Genomic DNA, 21,332 nt, shown 5'->3' on the forward strand with positions numbered 1-21,332 from the left:
TGCCAAAGTCCATTTGCTTGGAATCAAGGATAAATTGTCAAAAATTGAGGTCTAAATGCATATGTAGCCAGTTTAGTAAATAATAATCAGTAAACAATGACAAAGGTTACATTCTTTTTGAAAACTGCTCAATTAAATTTATGCTTATGGTTATTGGCTTTATATATATTCATCCATTAAGGGTCATGTACCAAATTAAGGCATCTTCCTTGAAAGACTGTACCTTCAAATTACTCAAATTCAAACTCAAATAATTTTTTGGTTTTTCTGCACTTCACGTCTATGCAAATCTCAAAGCTTATATTTGGTATTCAATTTTCCAATATTTTAATAGATTTAAATAAAGGCTTGTGTCACTAATGTCTGTTTACTAACTCCCCTTAATTTCCAGGTTTCGTAGTTTTCTCCTTTGTCTGCTGTCATCTTCCTCAGTCAGTTACTCTTATCTGGCCCAGTCTCATTAAACACTACAAAAATCAAATGCATCAATACTCAAAAAAACAAAAAATGCTGGATATATTCAGATTCTCTGCTTCAGCTCAAGGACTCCATTAACTTCAGGTCAGCTATTCTGAAGACCTCAGATTAATCCAGGTAGTGTTAAAAATAACTGGGATTTTGTTAGTCACTGGTGTCATGCATATATCTCAAAAAGATTACCACAGCTTCATGGTAACAAGCTTTAAATTACACCCTTGTATCAGCCGCTCCAATATCCACCTTCTTCCTCAATTAAAGACTGTAAACATTGTAGCTCAGAGGTGTGCATGTCACATTTTGCTTTTGCATTCAGTTTTCTGATAGCATGATACACAAAAATTACAATTCAACTTTGTGTCTAACAGGAATAGAAAACTAATTGCCTAACAACTGGAGCAAAACATTCTGATTCATGAATTGTATTTTGAATATTATATTGGAGTGAGTCTGAGGCTATAGATGACAATGGAATGAAAATAAGTCATTAATTAAAACGTTGCATAGCACATTTAATAGTAAATCATTACATTTGCTTCCTCTAACACCTTCAGATGAACTGCACTGACAACGAGCAGCAACCCTGCAAGCTCATGTATGATTTTTGAAATAAAAACTTAGTACATATGGATGTAATTAACAGTAAATGAGGAAAGAGCCAATGTTCACAACTTAATGATTTAACCAAACATGAAAGAGCATATGTATAGAACAAACAATACAGAATCTTAAAAGAGCTTTAAAAATAGAGATTTTTCATGATATTGTGGTTCACATTAACCAATATCACCTGAGGTGCAACGATGATTTCTTTACGAAAAATATTTCAAGATGAATATGATGTTCCAAGATTAAAAAACAGATTCTTTCCGTTTAAACTATTTGGATGTTGGAAGAAAACATTAAATACCACATGCAGTGATGCACAATGGATTCAGAATAAATGGTCAAAACTGTTCAAATTGTCAACCAATGAAGTCTCCATTTTGAAAGAGGAAGCAATAAATATGAATAATATATCATCTGTTTTGCATTGAACACAAATTTATAAGTGAATGTTTAAAAAATATACAAATGTTGCAAGGCTAGAATTTATTACACAAAGATAGTTTAAGAATGTTATCTATTTCTTAAATTTGACTTTAAACTTGCAGTGTGTTGTTTTATTCGTCATAAAAAGTCCACTGCAGCAAAATAAATTCAGAACAGCATTTTCACCTTGATAACAAATAAACTATGTGACAAAATTTAAAAAAACTGCTGGAAATCTGAAATAAGAGTCGGGCAGCATCTGTGGAAAGAGAAAAAGTTAACACTTAAGGTCAAAGACCCATGGTCAGAAATGAGGTTCCCTAGATGCACCTAATTTGTTGACTATATCCAGCATTTTGTGGTTATTGTTAGAGTAAATGTCATCAGGGGTCCAGAGGAAAATTTGCAGATTTATTATATAGTTACCAACAGGGAGTAGATCCAATATTTTAAGCAAATTTGGTTTCACTTGTTTGAAATTGTGAAATCAATTATCTTTGATATCACTGGTTTAACGAATAACTCGCATTTCTTGCCACTGATGCTGTAGAATTTCCAGCATTTTGTCTCACTTAAAATTTCCAGTATTCACAGCACTCACATTTAAAAAAAAATTAGACATATTGCATGGCAACAGGCTCTTCCAGCCCACAAGCCTGCTAAATACCTCAATTAGTTTTAGAGGTTGGGGGCAACTGGAGCACCCGAAGGAAACTCACACAAGCACAGGGAGAATGTTCAAACCCTAGAGACAGCGCCCAGTTCGAAACCAGGTCACTGCGCTAACCGTGCAAGCTTTTGTGAACCAAGCAATGGAACGTTAGGTTCCTACATATACTGACAAATAGACAAGAAATACAATTCTGTAACTACACATCAAATTATGTTGAGATCACAAACAGAATCCTATCAAAACTTATTGTTCTTCAGAACAAAATGACCTTCCAACATTTACACTGAGTTGATAGATTATCTCTGCAGCAGTCCATTCAGTTTATAAATGTTAGTTTTGCTAATCATTTTTTCTTCTCTTTATATGTTTTGGTTCTTGTGCACAATTAGTAGTCTCTGATCCACTCTCAGAAATTTTTCTCTTTTTAATTTGTTTATTGTAATTATGGTAATCTCCGGCATCCCTTTCATGGGTTACAGTGTCTGTATTCAGTTCCTCAGTCCTTTCCTTTCTCTTTTTGAATTTACTGTCTAAAGTTTTTCTGAGATTTTCCATTCCGTGTTTGGTATGACTCTTATCTGAACTTGTGCAGCTCATAGCCTCTTCTATCTCTTCACATTTTTCATCATTCCATTTTTCTTCTTCTTCTTCTTCTTCTTCTTATTCTCAGCAAGACTATCATCTTGCTCAACACTCTGCTTTTCCAGTGGTTCTTCAGAATCCACGCCATCTGGCACTTGCGCACTAGGATTAAAGCAACAAATCATTTAAGCAGAAACTAAATAAATAGACAGACCAACATTTTTAGGTTTTGATCGCAAGTCAGTCACATGACAATAAGTAAACTTATCCAAATTTTTGTAGTTTCACTGCCTGTGGTCTGCAACTAGCACGCGATTCACTGCAGATGTTTGATATACTGAATTTATGTCTAAATACCTTCCATCAGCAGTAATATTATCCATATGGGTAAACTGGTAACTAAAGGAGGCACCAATATTTTTTTTTAATTTAGACATACAGCACGATAACAGGCCGGCCCTTTCAGCCCACGACCCTGTGCCACCCAATCAGATCCAACTGACCTACACCCCCGGTACGTTTTGGAGGGTGAGAGAAAACCGGAGCCCCTGCGCAGACACAAGGAGAACATACAAACTCCTTACAGACAGCGCAGGGTTTGAACCCTGGTTCCCATCGCTGGTGTTGTAACAGCGTTATGCTAGCCATTACACTAACCATGTTACCGTTAAAATTGAGGAAAGAATATAATGGATCTATTTGGATATTTGTTAATATATGGCCATGAATTTCTCTATCAGCCCACTCCTTTCACCAGTTAATACAATGAATTTATTCTACTCAAGTCCTTCAAAACAGCATGATCTAGGAGATGGAAACTGAATGTTTTATTAAAAAAAAAATCTGAATGCGAATGGCAACAATAAATTGCGCTGATATAGGGTGCCAGACCTGCTCTTGCAGTTGCAGGCAGCAATTCATGATACTTTAAGGGTACTCTTGGACTCAAGGAAACCAAGTAAGATTTTTTTTTGTAAGCATTTTGAAAAATATTTGCTTTGAATTATATTTTTTAAACTGGAATTAAAATTCTCAGATATTCATGGTGGGATCTGAATTTGCTTACTCTCAATTATCAGCTTTGCACCATGATACGAGTGAACCCTGATCACCAGTGCATATCAGTCATTTGCAATTACAATCTTGTTTTTATTCATCAATTGTAGCTTTATTATTTTGGATATTATGAAGCTGCATCTTCAGTATTTTTATAATCACCTAATCTTATAGCAAGCAGAAATGTCAATTCAATACAATTGCCGGTTGTCTCAAATTAATCACCATTTCTTTGGAATTTATTTAGAGGGAAGGTTAACTTAACTGGTCATAATTCCCCTCTTGTTCCCTCTTTCCAATGCCAATACCTGCACTCCACAACTAGCTGTGTATCAACCAAGCTGTTCCAGTAATTACAACACTGACATTTACCCTGCAGTGATGAAACTTTTGCAGGTACATGCTGTTCCAAAAAGATAACAAATTTAATCCAGCTACTTGTCATCGGATTATTTGCAATCTGGAGCAAATTTGACGCAGGTTGGCGAAGTGATGGATATTAACAGCAAAGCTGTTCATTGATAACTAGTTTCTCAGGACCACTCGCCTCAATGTGTTATCACTGTCTTTAAGAGACGAGGTGGTAGTGACTGTGCTTGATATCAAGGCAGCAATAAAGTGCTTTCTAAAACATTGGTCAATGGACAAGACACAGAAAATGTATGTACTTGGAGTCTCCTCATACAAAATTAACATGGTTGTGCTTTAAGCTATCATTAAAGAAGAAATAGCTCAACACCTGGATGGATCAGGTAGATGCAACATTCAGGATGGGTAGGTCCTGTTTCATAAACTACTAGAATTCTTTGAATATATGATGAGCAAAGTGGTTTAAGAGATGTTGTGTCCTTGGATTTCCATAAGGTTTTCAATAGGTGCCACCTAAGAGGTTTATCTATAAGGATGCATGGAGGTGGGGGTAATATATTAGCATGGACGGAGAATTCATGAACTGAGAGAAGACAGAATTGGGATAAATGGATGTTTCGCTGGATGGCAATTAGTGGTAAAGCGGAGTGCCGCAAGGGCTTGGTGCTTGGTCAATAACATTTCACAATATACTGCACAATGATTTGGAAGAGGGGACCGAATGTGCTATATCTAATTCTGCCAATGACACCAAACTAAATGGAAAAGCAGATTGTACAGAGGATGCAGGGAATCTGCAGACATAGATTAAGTGAGTGAGCAAGGGTCTGGCAGATGGAATGTAATGTTGGCAAATGCACAATGTTTACATTCATAGCTACATTTCCTTCCACTTTGGAAGGAAAAATAGATAAGATTATTATTTAAATGGTGAAAGATTGCAGCATGCTGCTCCCCAGAGACTTGAGATTGCTTGCTCATGAATAATGGAAGTGCAATAGGCTATTAAAAAGGAAAATGGAATGATGGCCTTCATTGCTAGAGATTAAATTTAAGAGCAAAGAGGTTCTGCTGCAACTGTACAGAGTATTGATGAGGCTGCAACTAGAGTACTGTGTGCAGTTCTGGTCTCCTTGAGAAAAAATATACTGGCTTTAAAGTTGCCACAGAAGGAGTTCACTAGCTTGATCCCACAGATGAGCTTCTGAGGAGAGCCTATACTTGCTGGACTGAAGAATAAGAATCTGACAGAAACAAAATTACGCAAGAATTTAGAAGCTATCAGAATTTATAGTCATGAAATTCGGTGTTTTGCGGCAACGTCGTAGAGCAAACATTCATAATATAAACCATCTTACAAGAATAAATATAAAATATAAAAATAGTAGCATGGGGAAGATAGCAGATTGAAAGTTGTTTCCATTAGGACATGAGTCTAACATAACGGACATAGATCAAATGAGAAAGTGGATCAAGAAATGGCAAATGGATTTTAATTTAGTCATGCAAAGTGATGCATTTTGGAGGTTGAATCTGGGCAGGACAGACACCATGAATGACAGAGCACCAGGAGAGCTATAGAACAGAGACCCAAGGATAGAAACATAGTCCCCCGAAAGTGTCCACACATGAAGACAAAGTAGTTTAAAAAGTGTAGTCTGCTTGCCTTCATCTGACAAGGCACTGATGTTATATGGGAGTGTGCAAAAGCAGGACTGTTTAAACAGGTGAAAAGAAATACAGAGGCTACACTGCAAAAGACTGGAAAAAAGGTCTTATGGACAGATGAGACCAAGATTAACCTGTATCAGAGTGATGGCAAAAACAAAGTAAAGGAACTACCCAAGATCCACCTTTGCCATGGTTTGCATCTTACAGTGTAGCCCTTGTATTTTCGCTCACGAAGTCTTCTATGGACAGTTGTCACTGACACATCCACACCTGCCTCCTGAAAAATGTTTTTGATCTGTGGGACCTGTTTGGGGATTTTTCTTCATTATGACGAGAATTCTTCTATCAGCAGTGGAGGTGTTTTTTGGAATACTAGTCCCTTTGCAATTACTGAGCTCACCATTACACTCTTTCATCTTAATGTTGTTCCAAAATGTTGATTTTGGAAATCCTAAGGTTTGGGTGGTGTCTCTTACTGTTTTATTCTTGTTTTTCAACCTCGTAATGGCTTCTTAAGACATTCATTGGTATAACTCTGGTCTTCACATTGAAAAATGGCAACTACAAACTCTAAAGGTGATCAAAAGCTTAGAAGCAAGTCTAGCTCACTTACACTTGCACAAATGAAGCAATTAAACATACCAGAGTATTCACAAACACCTGTGAAGCCAAATGTCCCAAACATTATGGTGTTCTGAAATGAGGGGACTATGTACAAAAAGTGCTGTAATTTCGACATGATCAAACCAATATGTATGCAAAGACCTTGAATAAAATCTGGAATGTGCATTTTAATTACATGTGAATTGTTTGATTACAAATTTAAAACTTTGAAGCACAGGGGTAAATAACAGAAAAAAAGTGTCTTTGTCCCAAACATTATGGAGGGCACTGTATATTTAACATGTCCTTAGCCACAGGTGAGGTGCTGGAGCATTGGAGGGTAGCTCATGTTCTGTTGTTTGAAAAAGGCTCCCAAGGTAACCTAGAAAATTACAGGCCAGTGAGCCAGACGTTAATAGTGGGCAAGTTAATCAAAGGTGTTCTAAGAGATCATAAATTCCAGTATTTAGATAGTCTGGGACTGATTGTGGATGGTCAACACAGCTTTGCTTAACCAATCTTGGAGTGCTTTTCAAAAGAGATTACCAGGCAAGTTAAAGGAAAAACCTGTGGATATTGTCAACATGGACTTTGGTAAGGCCTTTGACAAGGTCCCACATGGGAAATTAATCAGAAAAATGTAGTCACTCAGTATTTGTGGTGAGATAGGAAATCAGATTCAACATTGGGTTTACATGAGAAGTCAGAATGGTAGTGGATGGTTGCCTTTCTGGCCAGAGCCCTGTGACTAGTAGTGTACCTCAAGGATCAGTGCTGGGACCATCGTTGTTTGTCATCTATATCAATGATCTAGATGATAATGTGGTAAATTGGATCAGCAAGTTTACAGATGACACAAAGATTGGAAGTGTAGTGAACAGCAAGAAAACACTACAAAACTTAGAAAGATAACTGGAACAGCTGGAAATATGAGCTGCAGAATAGCAGATGTTATTTAATGCAGACAAGTGTGAGGTCTTAAATTTTGGAAGGACAAACCAGGGTAAGTCATAAATGGTAAAATGGTAGGGCATTCAAGAGTGTGGTTAACAGTGGGATCTGGGAATACAAATACATAATTCCCTGAATGTGGCAACACAGGTAGATAGAGTTGTAAAGAGAACTTTGGGAGCACTGGCCTTCATAAATTAAAGTACAGATACACAATCCTTTATACGGAACCCTTGGGGGACAGTGTGTTCTGAATTTCAGAATTTTTTTGATTTCGGAAAGCCAGATTTAAGCCCACCTGAATTGTGCTGCCGTATCTACCCTCACCCAATTCCAATCGTGCTGTCGGTCTCCCCCCCCCCCCCACCACCTCACCCTCCTGACTCGTGCTGTCGATCTCCCCCCCACCCCCCGAACGTCCGACTCGCGCTGCCAGTCTCTTGGCCACCAGACCTGCGATGCTGGTCTCCCCTCCCTCACCCGCCCAACTCGCGCAGCCAGTCTCTCTCTCCCACCTCCCAACCCCCAACCGTGCTGCTGTCTTTCTCCCCACTTGCCAGATTTTGGAACTTTCTATATTTTAGAGGTACGGATAAAGGATTATGTACCTGTACTGAGTATGAGAGCTGGGATTTTTACATTTAAATTTTAATTTAGACACACAGTATGGTAACAGGCCATTTTGGCTCATGAGTACATGCTGCCCAATTTACACCTAATTAACCTATACCCCCGGTATGTTTCAAATGGGGGGAAGGAAACTGGAGTCCCCAGGGAAAACCCATGCAGACACTGTGAGAATGTACAAACTCCTTACACCGTGGGGTTTGAATTCCGATCCCGATCGCTGGCGCTGTAACAGCTTTGATCTAACCGCTACACCAACAGTGCCGCTTGGATGTAATGATAAAGTTGTACAAGTAATTTGAGACCATATTTGGAGTATTGTGTGCAGTTTTGGGCACCTAATTATAGGAAAGATATCAATAAGATTGAAAGAGTGCAGAGAAGATTTACTATGATGTTGCCGGGACTTGAGGTACTAAGTTACCTCAAGTCCTGGAAACCTGGAGCATAGAAGAATGAGGGGAGATTTGATAGAGGTATACAAGAGGGGTATAGACAAGAGGAAATCCAAGTTGACTTCTTCCACTGAGGTTAGGTTAGATACAAACCAGAGGGGATGTGTTAAGGGTGAAAGGGGAAAAGTTTAAGGGAAACTTACAGACCACTTCTTCACAGAGAGAAGAGGGAGTGTGGAAAAAAAAGCTACTAGCTGAAGTAGTGAATGCAGGCTCAATTTTACCATTTTTTTTATATTGGACAGGTGCACAGATAAAAGCAGACCATATTACACAGACTAGAAGGGACAAAGGACCTGTTTCTGTGCTGTAATGTTCTAAGGTTCTCCCTTTACAGGATGTTGATGAGACCACACTTCCATTATTGTGCACAATTCTGGTCACCCAGTTGTAGGAAACACATTAAATGGAAAGGGTGTGGAAAAGATTAACATGAATGAAACCAGGACAGGTAGGCTTGAATCATCCCACAATTTCTTCATGAACTTAATGTTTCAGGATACACTTGCATCAGGCTCAAAAATTTATCTGACATCCTGCATTTTAAGACTTTCAGCTCTTAAGTAATATTATCACTCGTTTCACCCAGATCACTAGCCTCCAGACCTTCCTCCACAATAAATACAATGAGAAATTAAGGACCTCGCCCATCTCCTGTGGCTGCACAGAGAATAAACTGTGTTGATCTTTAATGTCCCTATTATCTCATCATATACAGGTATACCCCATTTTATGCGTGCTTGTTTTAAGAAAATTCATTTTTACGAATAAACCAGCGTTCACTATTACGAAAGGATTTGAAGGGGTTTCCACTTCAATAGGGGTGAATGGGTCTTTGCTTTACGCCATTTCAGCTTATAAAGGGTTACATAGGAATGCTCTAGTTTTGTAAAGAGGGGTCTAGCTGTACTTGTGAAACTCCTTGGGATTCTCAATATGGGGAGTCTAAAACTAGAGAGCACATTTAATGTAAGAGGGGTAAGATTTAAAGACTTCAAAGGCAGTTAAAGCAAAATAGACCTTTTCCCAGTTTTCAAAAGACTTGCAAATTTGGTGATTAACTCAAATCACGAGGTTTCAATAAGAATTAAAAGTCAAACTGGCATTCTTCCTGTTTGTCAGTAAATGGCATTGAGTAGTTAGTTACCTTTTATCCAACCGTCCTCTAATGCACAGTACTCCAGCAGCATCCGCATCCAGCTGCAGAACTTCAAACTCCAGACTATCTCCTACTTTTACTGCAAAGCTTGGCCAGATTCCACTTGCATGATGTGGCTTTGGAATTGAAGCATTAAAACACCCATGCACCAGGCAACCAAGATGACTTGGAGCAACTTTATTCACAGTACCCTGCGGAGTTCAGGAGACAATTAACTTTTTTTATGCTGCAGATGTTAAAAGTATAGAGATGACAAGTACCTTACATAAAATGTAAAAAGATGGTTAACATGTTGCAAACTCCATTATAGAAGGATCAATTTTAAAATTTTGCAATTTCTACATCCTTGACATTGGTATAAAACGTCATGGCACAAACTGCATTGCTGACTTGGCTGAAAGAGCTTTCTTTTTTTTGTTGTTATTCTTCAGACTGGTTTAAAGCAACTGCACTCATATTTACAAACTGGGTAAAATTCACTGCTGAATGAACTCCAATGTCTACCTGTTAAAAACCAGGAAACCGAAGAACCTTCCTAGCAGTGTATTATGAACACTGTACTATTTCCACCAATTCCACCTAACCAAATCTTTTGGACTAACCAAGACGATTCACATTCCTCCCAATGTTTTAAACCCCCAACCACACTCCTTTAGCTGAAACTCTGATCCATATTTGCATCATCTCCAGGATTTCTTCACCATTAACTAATGTTCAACAGTCCAATCTTAATATCTGCTTTCAAGGCATTACTTGCTTAGTATCAATATTTTGGTTCATTTCCAATTTTTTTTAATCATATATACTCGTGTAAAAGTCGATTCTCCTTTTTGGCCCAAAAATCATGTATTTTCCGTATATCCTGTTTAAAAGTCAAACCCCTCCCCACTTTTATTTTTGGCCCCAACCGTCCAACCACTTGAGCTCCTGATGGCCAACCACCTGCCCATCTGAATTCCCACACCCCAACTGCGGATCCTTGCCCCACCCGCCCAACCACCTCAGCTGCCTGGCCATCTGAGCTCCCGAGACCCCAAATATGGACTTACTACCTGGTCCTAGCCCTACCCGGAGCTCCCAATGCAGATACCAAAGTAGTACCTGTATCCATGTTAAAAGTCGATCCCCCAAATTTGATTCCCAAAACTCCACTACTACAAATATATACCGCAATCCACACTGTACCAAGTCTTCAAGTATATCCCTATTCCCTGAATCATTCTCTTTTGAAGCTTTTTTTTCTCAATAAAACTGAAACTTACGATCAGCTTCTGTCCAATTTTGGGCCTGAAGATAACAAAGTCTGCTTCAATGTTGAGATGTATATATCCTTGGTCATCATAGATGTCACCTAATTCACCAATTAATCTTACCCTGTCATATGCAACTGGGACACCCTGCAGACTAAAAGAAAGTGCTTAAGGTTATAAAAATTATTCCAACAGAATTTGTTAGAAAGAGCTTAATATTATACAAACGTAAATTATATTTCAAATGTGATTTACTGAAAACTGCACTTCATTCTGAACAAACGTCAGACAACAAGCTTTTTTATTATAATGAACACTGCTGGAAGCATTTTGTACCTTCATTATAATAAATTATGAAGTGAAGATAGAGGATCTATGATGGAGTTTAAAGAAGAAACCATTTTTTCACTAATAATACAGAATGTGTAAAGTGTCACTTCACAAATGACAAATTCCAGTCTCGGCTTTTTTCCCTTAGCTTACCCAGTGGGTGTTTCACCAGTTTTGGCTGGGTCATCAAACACATCTTCTGGGACAAAGGAACGTTGGGATCTGTGGAAGTAACCACAGGTCATGAGGTTTCTCCATTGTCTGCAAAAACATGTTTCTTCTCCCAAAAGTGCAATACTGATTCCCAGCTAGCAGCATTCTCTGTTCCCTTCACAAGGTGAGGAAGACTCACTGCAGATTATTCAGTAAAATACAATGCACTAGATTCTCCCTCCAGCAGGACATAATATACTCCTAGCACCTCCTGCTAAGAGCAGTTAACTAACTCAATATAGAATGGCAAACAATTGTTTGGTAGAGTGCACCCAGAGTGAACTTTGTTCACCAATCCAGATTTAATTAAACTTTTAAATAAAACACAAGTCAATTTAAATGCAATCAAAGTTCAAACAAAATCAGACCTCAATTGCAATGCAAATGACTTTGAACCCAAGATAATGACCTGTCTTTTAACTAATGTAACATACCACCATGCTGTATGATTATGTGGACATTTTTCTCTGCCTATATTTTTTCACCTGCATTTATCCATGGGTTGTCTACATCTGAATAAATGAAAATTAACCATATTATTATTAAGTGAAAAAGACTACTCGAATCTGAAAGCTACAGAAAATAACTTTTGCTAATATTGTGTATTTAATGATCACAAGATGTTCAAGGGTGCTTTGAATGCAGTGTTTTTTGATTAGAGTCTATCTGATAAAGAAAGACTGCAACAGCCAATTTATGCAACTCTCCACAAGCAGAAATTAGGTCATCTCTATTTGCATTGGTTGAAGGCAACCAGTACACAAACACTCTGACTTCGAAAGTTGGAAAAAAGTGTGTGTTGTTACATTTTGGAAAGACAAACCAAGAAAGAAGATGCACGGTAAATGGTAGGGAACTGAGGAGTGCGATAGAACACAGGGATTTGGAAATAGATACATCGCTCCCTGAGAGTGGTGTCACAGGTAGATAGGGTTGTAAAGAGCTTTTGGTATATTGACTTTCATAAATCAAAGTAATGAATGTAGGGGTTGGGATGATATGAAACATTGGTGAGAGTAAATTTGAAGTATTGTATGCAGTTTTGGTCACCTAACTACAGGACAGATATCACTAAGATTGAAAGAGTGCAGAGAAGATTTACTTGAAAGTTGCCAGGACTTGAAGAACTGAGTTACAGGTTAGGACTTTATTCCCTAGAACATAGAAAAATAAGGGGAGATTTGATAGAGGTATTTAAAATTATGAGGGGGAGAGACAGCATAAATATACAGTGCCTTCCATAATATTTGGGACAGACACTTTTTCCTTTATTTGCCCCTGTGCTCCACTTTTAAATTTGTAATCAAACAATTCACATGATTAAAATGCACATTCTAGATTTTATTCAATTATTATACATTTTAGTTTGACATGTAGAAATCACAGCATAGTTAATATATAGATAGTTCCTCCAATTCAGGGCACCATAATGTTTGGAACATTTGGCTTCATAGGTGTTTGTGAGAACTCATGTATGTTTAATTGCTTCATTGGTGCAGGTATAAGAGAGCTAGGCTTGCTTCTAAGCTTTTGATCACCTTTGGAGTCTGCAGTTGCCATTTTTCAACATGAGAACCACAATTGTGCCCAATGAAAGTCTAAGAAGCCATTATGAGGTTGAAAAGCAAGAATAAAGCAGCATGAGACAGTGTCCAAACCTCAGGATTACAAAAATTAACTGCTGGAACATCATGAAGAAGAAAGAGTGTACTGGTGAGCTCAGTAATTGCAAAGGGACGAGGAGACATGAAAGACCTGCACTGTTGATGAGAGAAAAATTCTCAAAATAACGAAGAAAAATCCTCAAACACCTGACCAACAGATCAGAAACACTTCAGGAGGCAGGTGTAGATATGTCAATGACTACTGTCCAAAGAGGATTTCTTGAACAGAAACAGAGGCTATCCTGCTAGATGTAAACCACTAGTTAGCCACAGAGGCAGGATGGCCAGTTTATGGTTTGCAAAAAAGTATTTAAATGAGCTTGCAAAATTCTGGAAAAATGTTTTGTGGACAAATGAGACTGAGATTAACCTGTACCAGAGTAATGACAAGAGCAAAGCGTGAAGGTATCAAGGAACTGCTCTAGATTCAAAGAATACCACCTCATCTGTGAAACATGGTGAGATGTTATGGCCTGGGCAAGTATACAAATACTGGTGCACTTATCTTCATTGATGATGTAACTGCTGATGGCGGTAGCAAAATGAATTCTGAAGTGCATACACACATCTCATCTGCTCAAGTTCAAGCAAATGCCTCCAAACACATTGGACAGTGTTTCATACTACAGCAAGACACTGACCTCAAACATATTGCTAAAGTAACAAATGAGTTTTTCAAAGTTAAAAATTGTAAAATTCTTGAATGCCCAAGTCAGTCACCTGATCTAAATCCAATTGAGTATCCCTTCTAATATGCTGAAAAGAAAATATAAAATTGAAACAAGCAGAGCCTGAAGATAGTTGTAGTAGAGACCCGACAGAGAAGATGCTCAAAGTCTAGTGATGTCTATAAATCACAGACTTCAAGCACTCATGGCATGCAAGGGATAAATGCAAAGTGCTAAACATGACTACTTTAATGTACATACCATTCCTATATCCCAAATATCATGGTGCCCTGAAATGAGGGGACTATGTATAAAGAGTGCTGTAATTTCTTCATGGTCAAACCAAAATGTACACAAATGCCCTTTAATAAAATCTAGAAGGTGCACTTTACTCATATGTAAATTGTTTGATTACAAATTTAAAATTGTGGAGCACAGGGACAAATAAAGAAAAAAAAGTGTCTGTCTCAATCATTATGGAGGGCACTGCAGGTAGGCTTCTTCCATCGAGGGTAGGTGAGGTACAAACCAGATGTCATGGGTTAAGGGTGAAAGTGGAAAATTCTAGGGAGAACTTCTTCACACATAGAGTAGTGGGAGCGTGGAAAGAACTGCCAGCAGGCACAATTTTAATTTTGACATTTCAGGAAAAAAATGGACAGGTACATAGATGGGAGGGTATAGAGGGCTATGGACTGAGTGCAGGTCAGTGGTAATAGCAGAAAAAATGGTTTGGCACAGACTAAAAGGGTTAAAGGGCCTGTGCTAAAATGTTCTATGGTTCTAAGCAGAGAACTCCAGCATACCCAAAACCTGGCTCCACACTCACATACCCTGACTAACATCGAACCCTAGATACCCACACTGGCACTTGCATCTGGCCCTGCACTCAGGTATCCATCCAACCCCACACACTCCAGACCTGACAATATAAGTACACCACAGTCCCAGTATTTATATTGCTGCTGCATCCTATCATCACCCCATTCACACCTTCAGTAAACTTCTCAATCTGCACATCAAATAAGATTCCCCCGCCTGACCAAACAATGCCCAAGACTGCACTTCTCACCCTCAGGTCCCAATAACCTCTTTACGCTTTCCTCCTTATTCCAGTTCATACCCTCCCCATTCATGCTTTTGTATATTCACCAGGATGTTCTTTAGATTGGACAATTTTAGCATAAATGAGATTTGATAAACTGGGCTTGTTTTGTTCCTGGATGAAATAGGGCTGAGGGGTGACCAGTCTTTTCCCTATGGTAGAGGTAACAAAAACAAGTTCAGTATCATCTGATTGTGCATATACAACCAGACGAAACAGCATTGCTCCAAACCACGGTGCACACAGTTCCCAAACAGTACATCATAATCACATGTATACATTAAAAAATAACATCAAATAAATATTTTGAAATAATTTACTCAATTTCATTAATAAAAGACCCAAGGTTACCAGATACTGTTCATCAATCTCACAGTATGTGGGAAGAAGCTACTTCCCAGGCTGAATATCCTGATTTTGATGCTCCTATGCCTCCATTCTGATAGCAATAGGTCAAAGATATTGGTAGGGATAATTCAATATGACTCAATAATTCGGAGTCATATTTAGCATAGTAACAGGACCTTCTGGCCCACGAGCCCACACCCAATTTCCCCATGACCCCAGTACTTTGAGACAACTGGAGCACCAGGAGAAAACCCATGCAGACATACGAAGAACTTACAAACTCCTTACAGAAACACCAGATTTGAACCCCAGTCACTGGCATCGTAATAGCATTGTGCCATCGGTGAAACCAAACTCTGGGTGAACATCATCAATAGTGGAAAGGGAGACTCCAGTGATCTTCGCAGCAATTTTCATGATCTTCTGTATTGACTTCTGGTCCAAAGATTTGCAGCTACTGTACTATACAATGATGCAGCCAGACATTCTCAATTGTGCTTCTGTAAAATGTTGTCGAGATTTTTTTTTTGTGGGGGGGGGGGGTCGGTCGTCTTGCTCTCCTCCACCTCCTTAGGATGCATAGGTCATCCATTTTATGTACACTAAAGACCTGTGCTCTCCACAAGGAGCCATTCATGTGTAGTGGAAAGATCAACCTTCATTCTCCTGAAGTCCACAATCATCTCTTTTGTCTGTTGAGACTCAGGGGTTCTTGTTCCCCCACCATTTGACAAACATAGTTTTAAGGTGAGAAATTTTAAAGGGAATAGAGCAGTGGTTCTCAATCTTTTTTCTTTCAACTCACCTACAACTTCAAGTAATTCCTATGCCATCAGTGCTCTGTGATTAGTAAGGGATTGCATATGAGTGGGAAGGGAAGGTTGAGAATCACTGCTCTCGACCCAATTGCTACTGCTATATTTCAGTGAGAAAAATTATCATTGCCCCATTTCGTTTGGAGTTATGAAACTGTCCACAAAACAAGTACAATTAAAACAGTGGTCTTCAAACTTTTTCTTTCTACCCACCTTATGCAATCCCTTACAGAGAACCTATGGCATAGGGAATACTTAAAGTGGTGACTGAAAAGAAAGGTTGAGAACCACTGGGGTAGAGGATAAATATTCCCCCTCCCAAATGAGAATAGTTGGCATCTGGAATTTCCTGTTAAAGGAGGTGGAACCTGATAAAATCACTACAGAATATTTAAGAGTCATTTGGATTAGCACTTGAACATGCAAGGCAATAAAAGCATGAAGCTCTATAAGGTGCAAATAAACAAGCCTAGAGTATAAAGATAATCATGAACCTAAAGAGCCAAAGGGCCCATTTCTTTACTCCTCCTACTACTTTTCCACTAACTTTATCCGGCACCCCTCTTCCATCCCTCTGCTTCCTTCCCCCTCTCCCTCCCCAATCACCCCTCTACCCCCTTCCCCCTCTCCCTCCCCAATCACCCCTCCACCCCCTTCCCCCTCTCCCTCCCCAATCACCCCTCCACCCCCTTCCCCCTCTCCCTCCCCAATCACCCCTCCACCCCCTTCCCCCTCTCCCTCCCCAATCACCCCTCCACCCCTTCCCCCTCTCCCTCCCCAATCACCCCTCCACCCCCTTCCCCCTCTCCCACCCTAATCACCCCTCCACCCCCTTCCCCCTCTCCCTCCCCAATCACCCCTCCACCCCCTTCCCCCCCTCTCCCTCCCCAATCACCCCTCCACCCCCTTCCCCCTCTCCCTCCCCAATCACCCCTCCACCCCCTTCCCCCTCTCCCTCCCCAATCACCCCTCCACCCCCTTCCCCCTCTCCCTCCCCAATCACCCCTCCACCCCCTTCCCCCTCTCCCTCCCCCTCCCCCTCTCCCTCCCCCTCTCCCTCCCCCTCCCCCTCCCCCTCCCCCTCTCCCTCCCCAATCACCCCTCCACCCCCTTCCTCCTCTCCCTCCCCAATCACCCTTCCACCCCCTTCCCCCTCTCCCTCTCCCTCCCCAATCACCCCTCCACCCCTTCCCCCTCGCTCTCCCCAATCACCCCTCCACCCCCTTCCCCCTCCCCAATCACCCCTCCACCCCCCTTTCCTTCCCCACCTCTCTGAGAAGCGAAGCAGCTCGGTCTTGAGCTGCCGCTCGATGCCGCTCCTCTTGCGATTCAGATACAGCGGGCAGAGGGCGAGGTGCCGCCGGCAGGTATCCAGCACCAAGCAGGAATGCGGCCTCTGGATAAGGGAACAAGCCTCACTGAAGGAGAGCGGGGCACCAAGTCCCGAAGCCGGGAGCGGATCAGTGGCCGAGTCCGAAGTCGCCATGTTGCAGTTCTTGCCGGAAATCGGCACAGACAGCGTGTTGTCGCAAACTTCCCGGAATGAGGACGCTGGGTCTTGCCGCAATGCCCGCCTGCGCCGTCAGGTGGCGTTGGAGTGATACCGGTCTGAAGCAGCCTGTGAGTTAGGATTATACCGGACTGTACCAGCAAGTGGCGTGAGGGCGATACCGGACTTCACCGGCAGGTGGGGATGGGAGTGATACCGGACTCACTGGCAGATGGGGATGGGGGTGATACCGGACTTCCCCGGCAGGTGGGGATAGGAGTGATACCGGACTCACTGGCAGATGGGGATGGGGGTGATACCGGACTTCACCGGCAGATGGGGATGGGGGTGATACCGGACTTCCCCGGCAGGTGGAGATGGGAGTGATACCGGACTCACTGGCAGATGGGGATGGGGGTGATACCGGACTTCCCCGGCAGGTGGGGATGGGAGTGATACCGGACTCACTGGCAGATGGGGATGGGGGTGATACCGGACTTCCCCGGCAGGTGGGGATAGGAGTGATACCGGACTCACTGGCAGATGGGGATGGGGGTGATACCGGACTTCACCGGCAGATGGGGATGGGGGTGATACCGGACTTCCCCGGCAGGTGGAGATGGGAGTGATACCGGACTCACTGGCAGATGGGGATGGGGGTGATACCGGACTTCCCCGGCAGGTGGGGATGGGAGTGATACCGGACTCACTGGCAGATGGGGATGGGGGTGATACCGGACTTCCCCGGATAGGGATGATACCGGACTCCCTGGCAGGTGTGGATGGGGGTGATACCGGACTTCCCCGCCAGGTAGGGATGGGGGTGATACCGGACTTCCCCGGCAGGTGGGGATGGGGACGATACCGGACTCCCTGGCAGGTGTGGATGGGGTCGATACCGGACTCCCTGGCAGGTGTGGATGGGGACGATACCGGACTCCCTGGCAGGTGTGGATGGGGGTGATACCGGACTTCCCCGGCAGGTGGGGATGGGGACGATACCGGACTCCCTGGCAGGTGGGGATGGGAGTGATACCGGACTTCCCCGGCAGGTGGGGATGGGGACGATACCAGACTCCCTGGCAGGTGGGGATGGGAGTGATACCGGACTTCCCCGGCAGGTGGGTCTGGGACGATACCGGACTTCCCCGGCAGGTGGGGATGGGGGTGATACCGGACTTCCCCGGCAGGTGGGGATGGGGGTGATACCGGACTTCACCGGCAGGTGGGGATGGGGAAGATACCGGACTTCCCCGGCAGATGGGGATGGGGGTGATACCGGACTCCCCGGCAGGTGGGGATGGGGCGATACAGGACTGCCCCAACAGGTGAGTCTGGGGCAATACCGGACTGCTCCAGCAGGTGGTTCTGGGGCGATACCGGACTGCACCGGCAGGTGGGTCTGGGGCGATACCGGACTGCCCCGGCAGGTAGGGATGGGGGTGAAACCTGACTGCCCTGGTAGGTGGGTCTGAGACGATACCAGACTACTCCGGCAGGTGGGGATGGGGGTGATACCAGACTACCACGGCAGGTGGGGATGGGGACGATACCGGACTGCCCTGGCAGGTGTGGATGGGGGTGATACCGGACTCCCCCGCAGGTGGGGATGGGGGTGATACCGGACTTCCCCGGCAGGTGTGTCTGGGGCGATACAGGACTGTCCCGGCAGGTGGGTCTGGGGCAATACTGGACTGCCCGGCAGGTGGGGATGGGGGTGATACCGGACTCCCCCGCAGGTGGGGATGGGGGTGATACCGGACTTCCCCGGCAGGTGTGTCTGGGGCGATACAGGACTGTCCCGGCAGGTGGGTCTGGGGCAATACTGGACTGCCCTGGCAGGTGGGTCGGGGGGCAATACTGGACTGCCCCGGCAGGTGGGGATGGGGACAATACCGGACTCCCTGGCAGGTGGGGATGGGGGTGATACCGGACTGCCCCTACAGGTGGGTCTGGGACGTTACTGGACTGCCCGGCAGGTCAGTCTGGGGTGATACCGGACTGCCCCGACAGGTGGGTCTGGGGCGATACTGGACTGCCCCAACAGGTGAGTCTGGGGCAATTCCGGACTGCTCCAGCAGGTGGTTCTGGGGCGATACCGGACTGCACCGGCAGGTGGGTCTGGGGCGATACCGGACTGCCCTGGCAGGTAGGGATGGGGGTGAAACCTGACTGCCCTGGTAGGTGGGTCTGAGACGATACCGGACTACTCCGGCAGGTGGGGATGGGGGTGATACCGGACTTCCCCGGCAGGTGGGGATGGGGGTGATACCGGACTTCACCGGCAGGTGGGGATGGGGAAGATACCGGACTTCCCCGGCAGGTGGGGATGGGGGTGATACCGGACTCCCCGGCAGGTGGGGATGGGGCGATACAGGACTGCCCCAACAGGTGAGTCTGGGGCAATACCGGACTGCTCCAGCAGGTGGTTCTGGGGCGATACCGGACTGCACCGGCAGGTGGGTCTTGGGCGATACCGGACTGCCCCGGCAGGTAGGGATGGGGGTGAAACCTGACTGCCCTGGTAGGTGGGTCTGAGACGATACCGGACTACTCCGGCAGGTGGGGATGGGGGTGACACCAGACTACCACGGCAGGTGGGGATGGGGACAATACCGGACTGCCCTGGCAGGTGTGGATGGGGGCGATACCAGACTGCCCCGACAGGTGGATCTGGGGTGATACTGGACTGCCCGGCAGGTGGGGATGGGGGTGATACCGGACTCCCCGGCAGCTGGGGATGGGGGTGATACCGGACTTCCCCGGCAGGTGTGTCTGGGGCGGTACAGGACTGTCCCGGCAGGTGGGTCTGGGGCAATACTGGACTGCCCTGGCAGGTGGGTCGGGGGCAATACTGGACTGCCCCGGCAGGTGGGGATGGGGACAATACCGGACTCCCTGGCAGGTGGGGATGGGGGTGATACCGGACTGCCCCTACAGGTGGGTCTGGGACGTTACTGGACTGCCCGGCAGGTCAGTCTGGGGTGATACCGGACTGCCCCGACAGGTGGGTCTGGGGCGATACTGGACTGCCCCAACAGGTGAGTCTGGGGCAATTCCGGACTGCTCCAGCAGGTGGTTCTGGGGCGATACCGGACTGCACCGGCAGGTGGGTCTGGGGCGATACCGGACTGCCCTGGCAGGTAGGGATGGGGGTGAAACCTGACTGCCCTGGTAGGTGGGTCTGAGACGATACCGGACTACTCCGGCAGGTGGGGATGGGGGTGATACCAGACTACCACGGCAGGTGGGGATGGGGACGATACCGGACTGCCCTGGCAGGTGTGTATGGGGGCGATACCGGACTGCCCCGACAGGTGGATCTGGGGTGATACTGGACTGCCCGGCAGGTGGGGATGAGGCAATACCGGACTGCCCCGGCAGGTGGGGATGGGGGTGATACCGGTCTGCCCCGACAGGTGGGTCTGGGACGATACTGGACTGCTCCAGCAGGTGGTTCTGGGGCGATACCGGACTGCACCGGCAGGTGGGTCTGGGGCGATACCAGCTGCCCCGGCAGGTGGGGATGGGGGTGAAACCTGACTGCCCTGGTAGGTGGGTCTGAGACGATACCAGACTACTCCGGCAGGTGGGGATGGGGGTGATACCAGACTACCACGGCAGGTGGGGATGGGGGTGATATCGGACTTCCCCGACATGTGGGTCTGGGGTGATACCGGACTGCCCCGGCAGGTGGGGATGGGGGTGACACCGGACTGCCCCGACAGGTGGGTCTGAGGTGATGCCGGACTGCCCCGGCATCTTACTCCAGCTGCAGATGGTGCTTGTTTTGCC

The 21,332-nt window shown here is 44.5% G+C and overlaps 1 protein-coding gene and 1 long non-coding RNA gene across 4 annotated transcripts in view; one reads left to right on the forward strand and one right to left on the reverse strand.

Annotated features, from left to right (window-relative positions):
- Positions 1–968: 968 nt before the first annotated feature.
- Positions 969–17,578, reverse strand: polr1f (RNA polymerase I subunit F). Its single transcript, XM_069913830.1, is given in 6 exon segments — positions 969–2,809; positions 2,812–2,926; positions 9,644–9,846; positions 10,918–11,059; positions 11,389–11,457; positions 17,317–17,578. Coding segments are annotated over 6 exon segments (1,035 nt in total). The 5' UTR covers positions 17,535–17,578; the 3' UTR covers positions 969–2,521.
- A 71-nt stretch (positions 17,579–17,649) lies between these two features.
- The window catches only part of LOC138751504 (uncharacterized), a 93,955-nt gene continuing 90,272 nt past the window's right edge, over positions 17,650–21,332 (forward strand). For 2 of the 3 annotated variants that reach the window (XR_011349996.1, XR_011349995.1), the window contains exon 1: positions 20,237–20,306. This is a non-coding gene — a long non-coding RNA (uncharacterized lncRNA). Of the gene's footprint in view, positions 17,736–20,236; positions 20,307–21,332 lie in introns of those variants that run through there. The other variant, XR_011349997.1, reaches the window with a different exon arrangement.

This window comes from Narcine bancroftii, chromosome 1 (assembly GCF_036971445.1).
Source record: "Narcine bancroftii isolate sNarBan1 chromosome 1, sNarBan1.hap1, whole genome shotgun sequence".
In the NCBI taxonomy this organism is placed as follows: Eukaryota; Metazoa; Chordata; class Chondrichthyes; order Torpediniformes; family Narcinidae; genus Narcine; species Narcine bancroftii.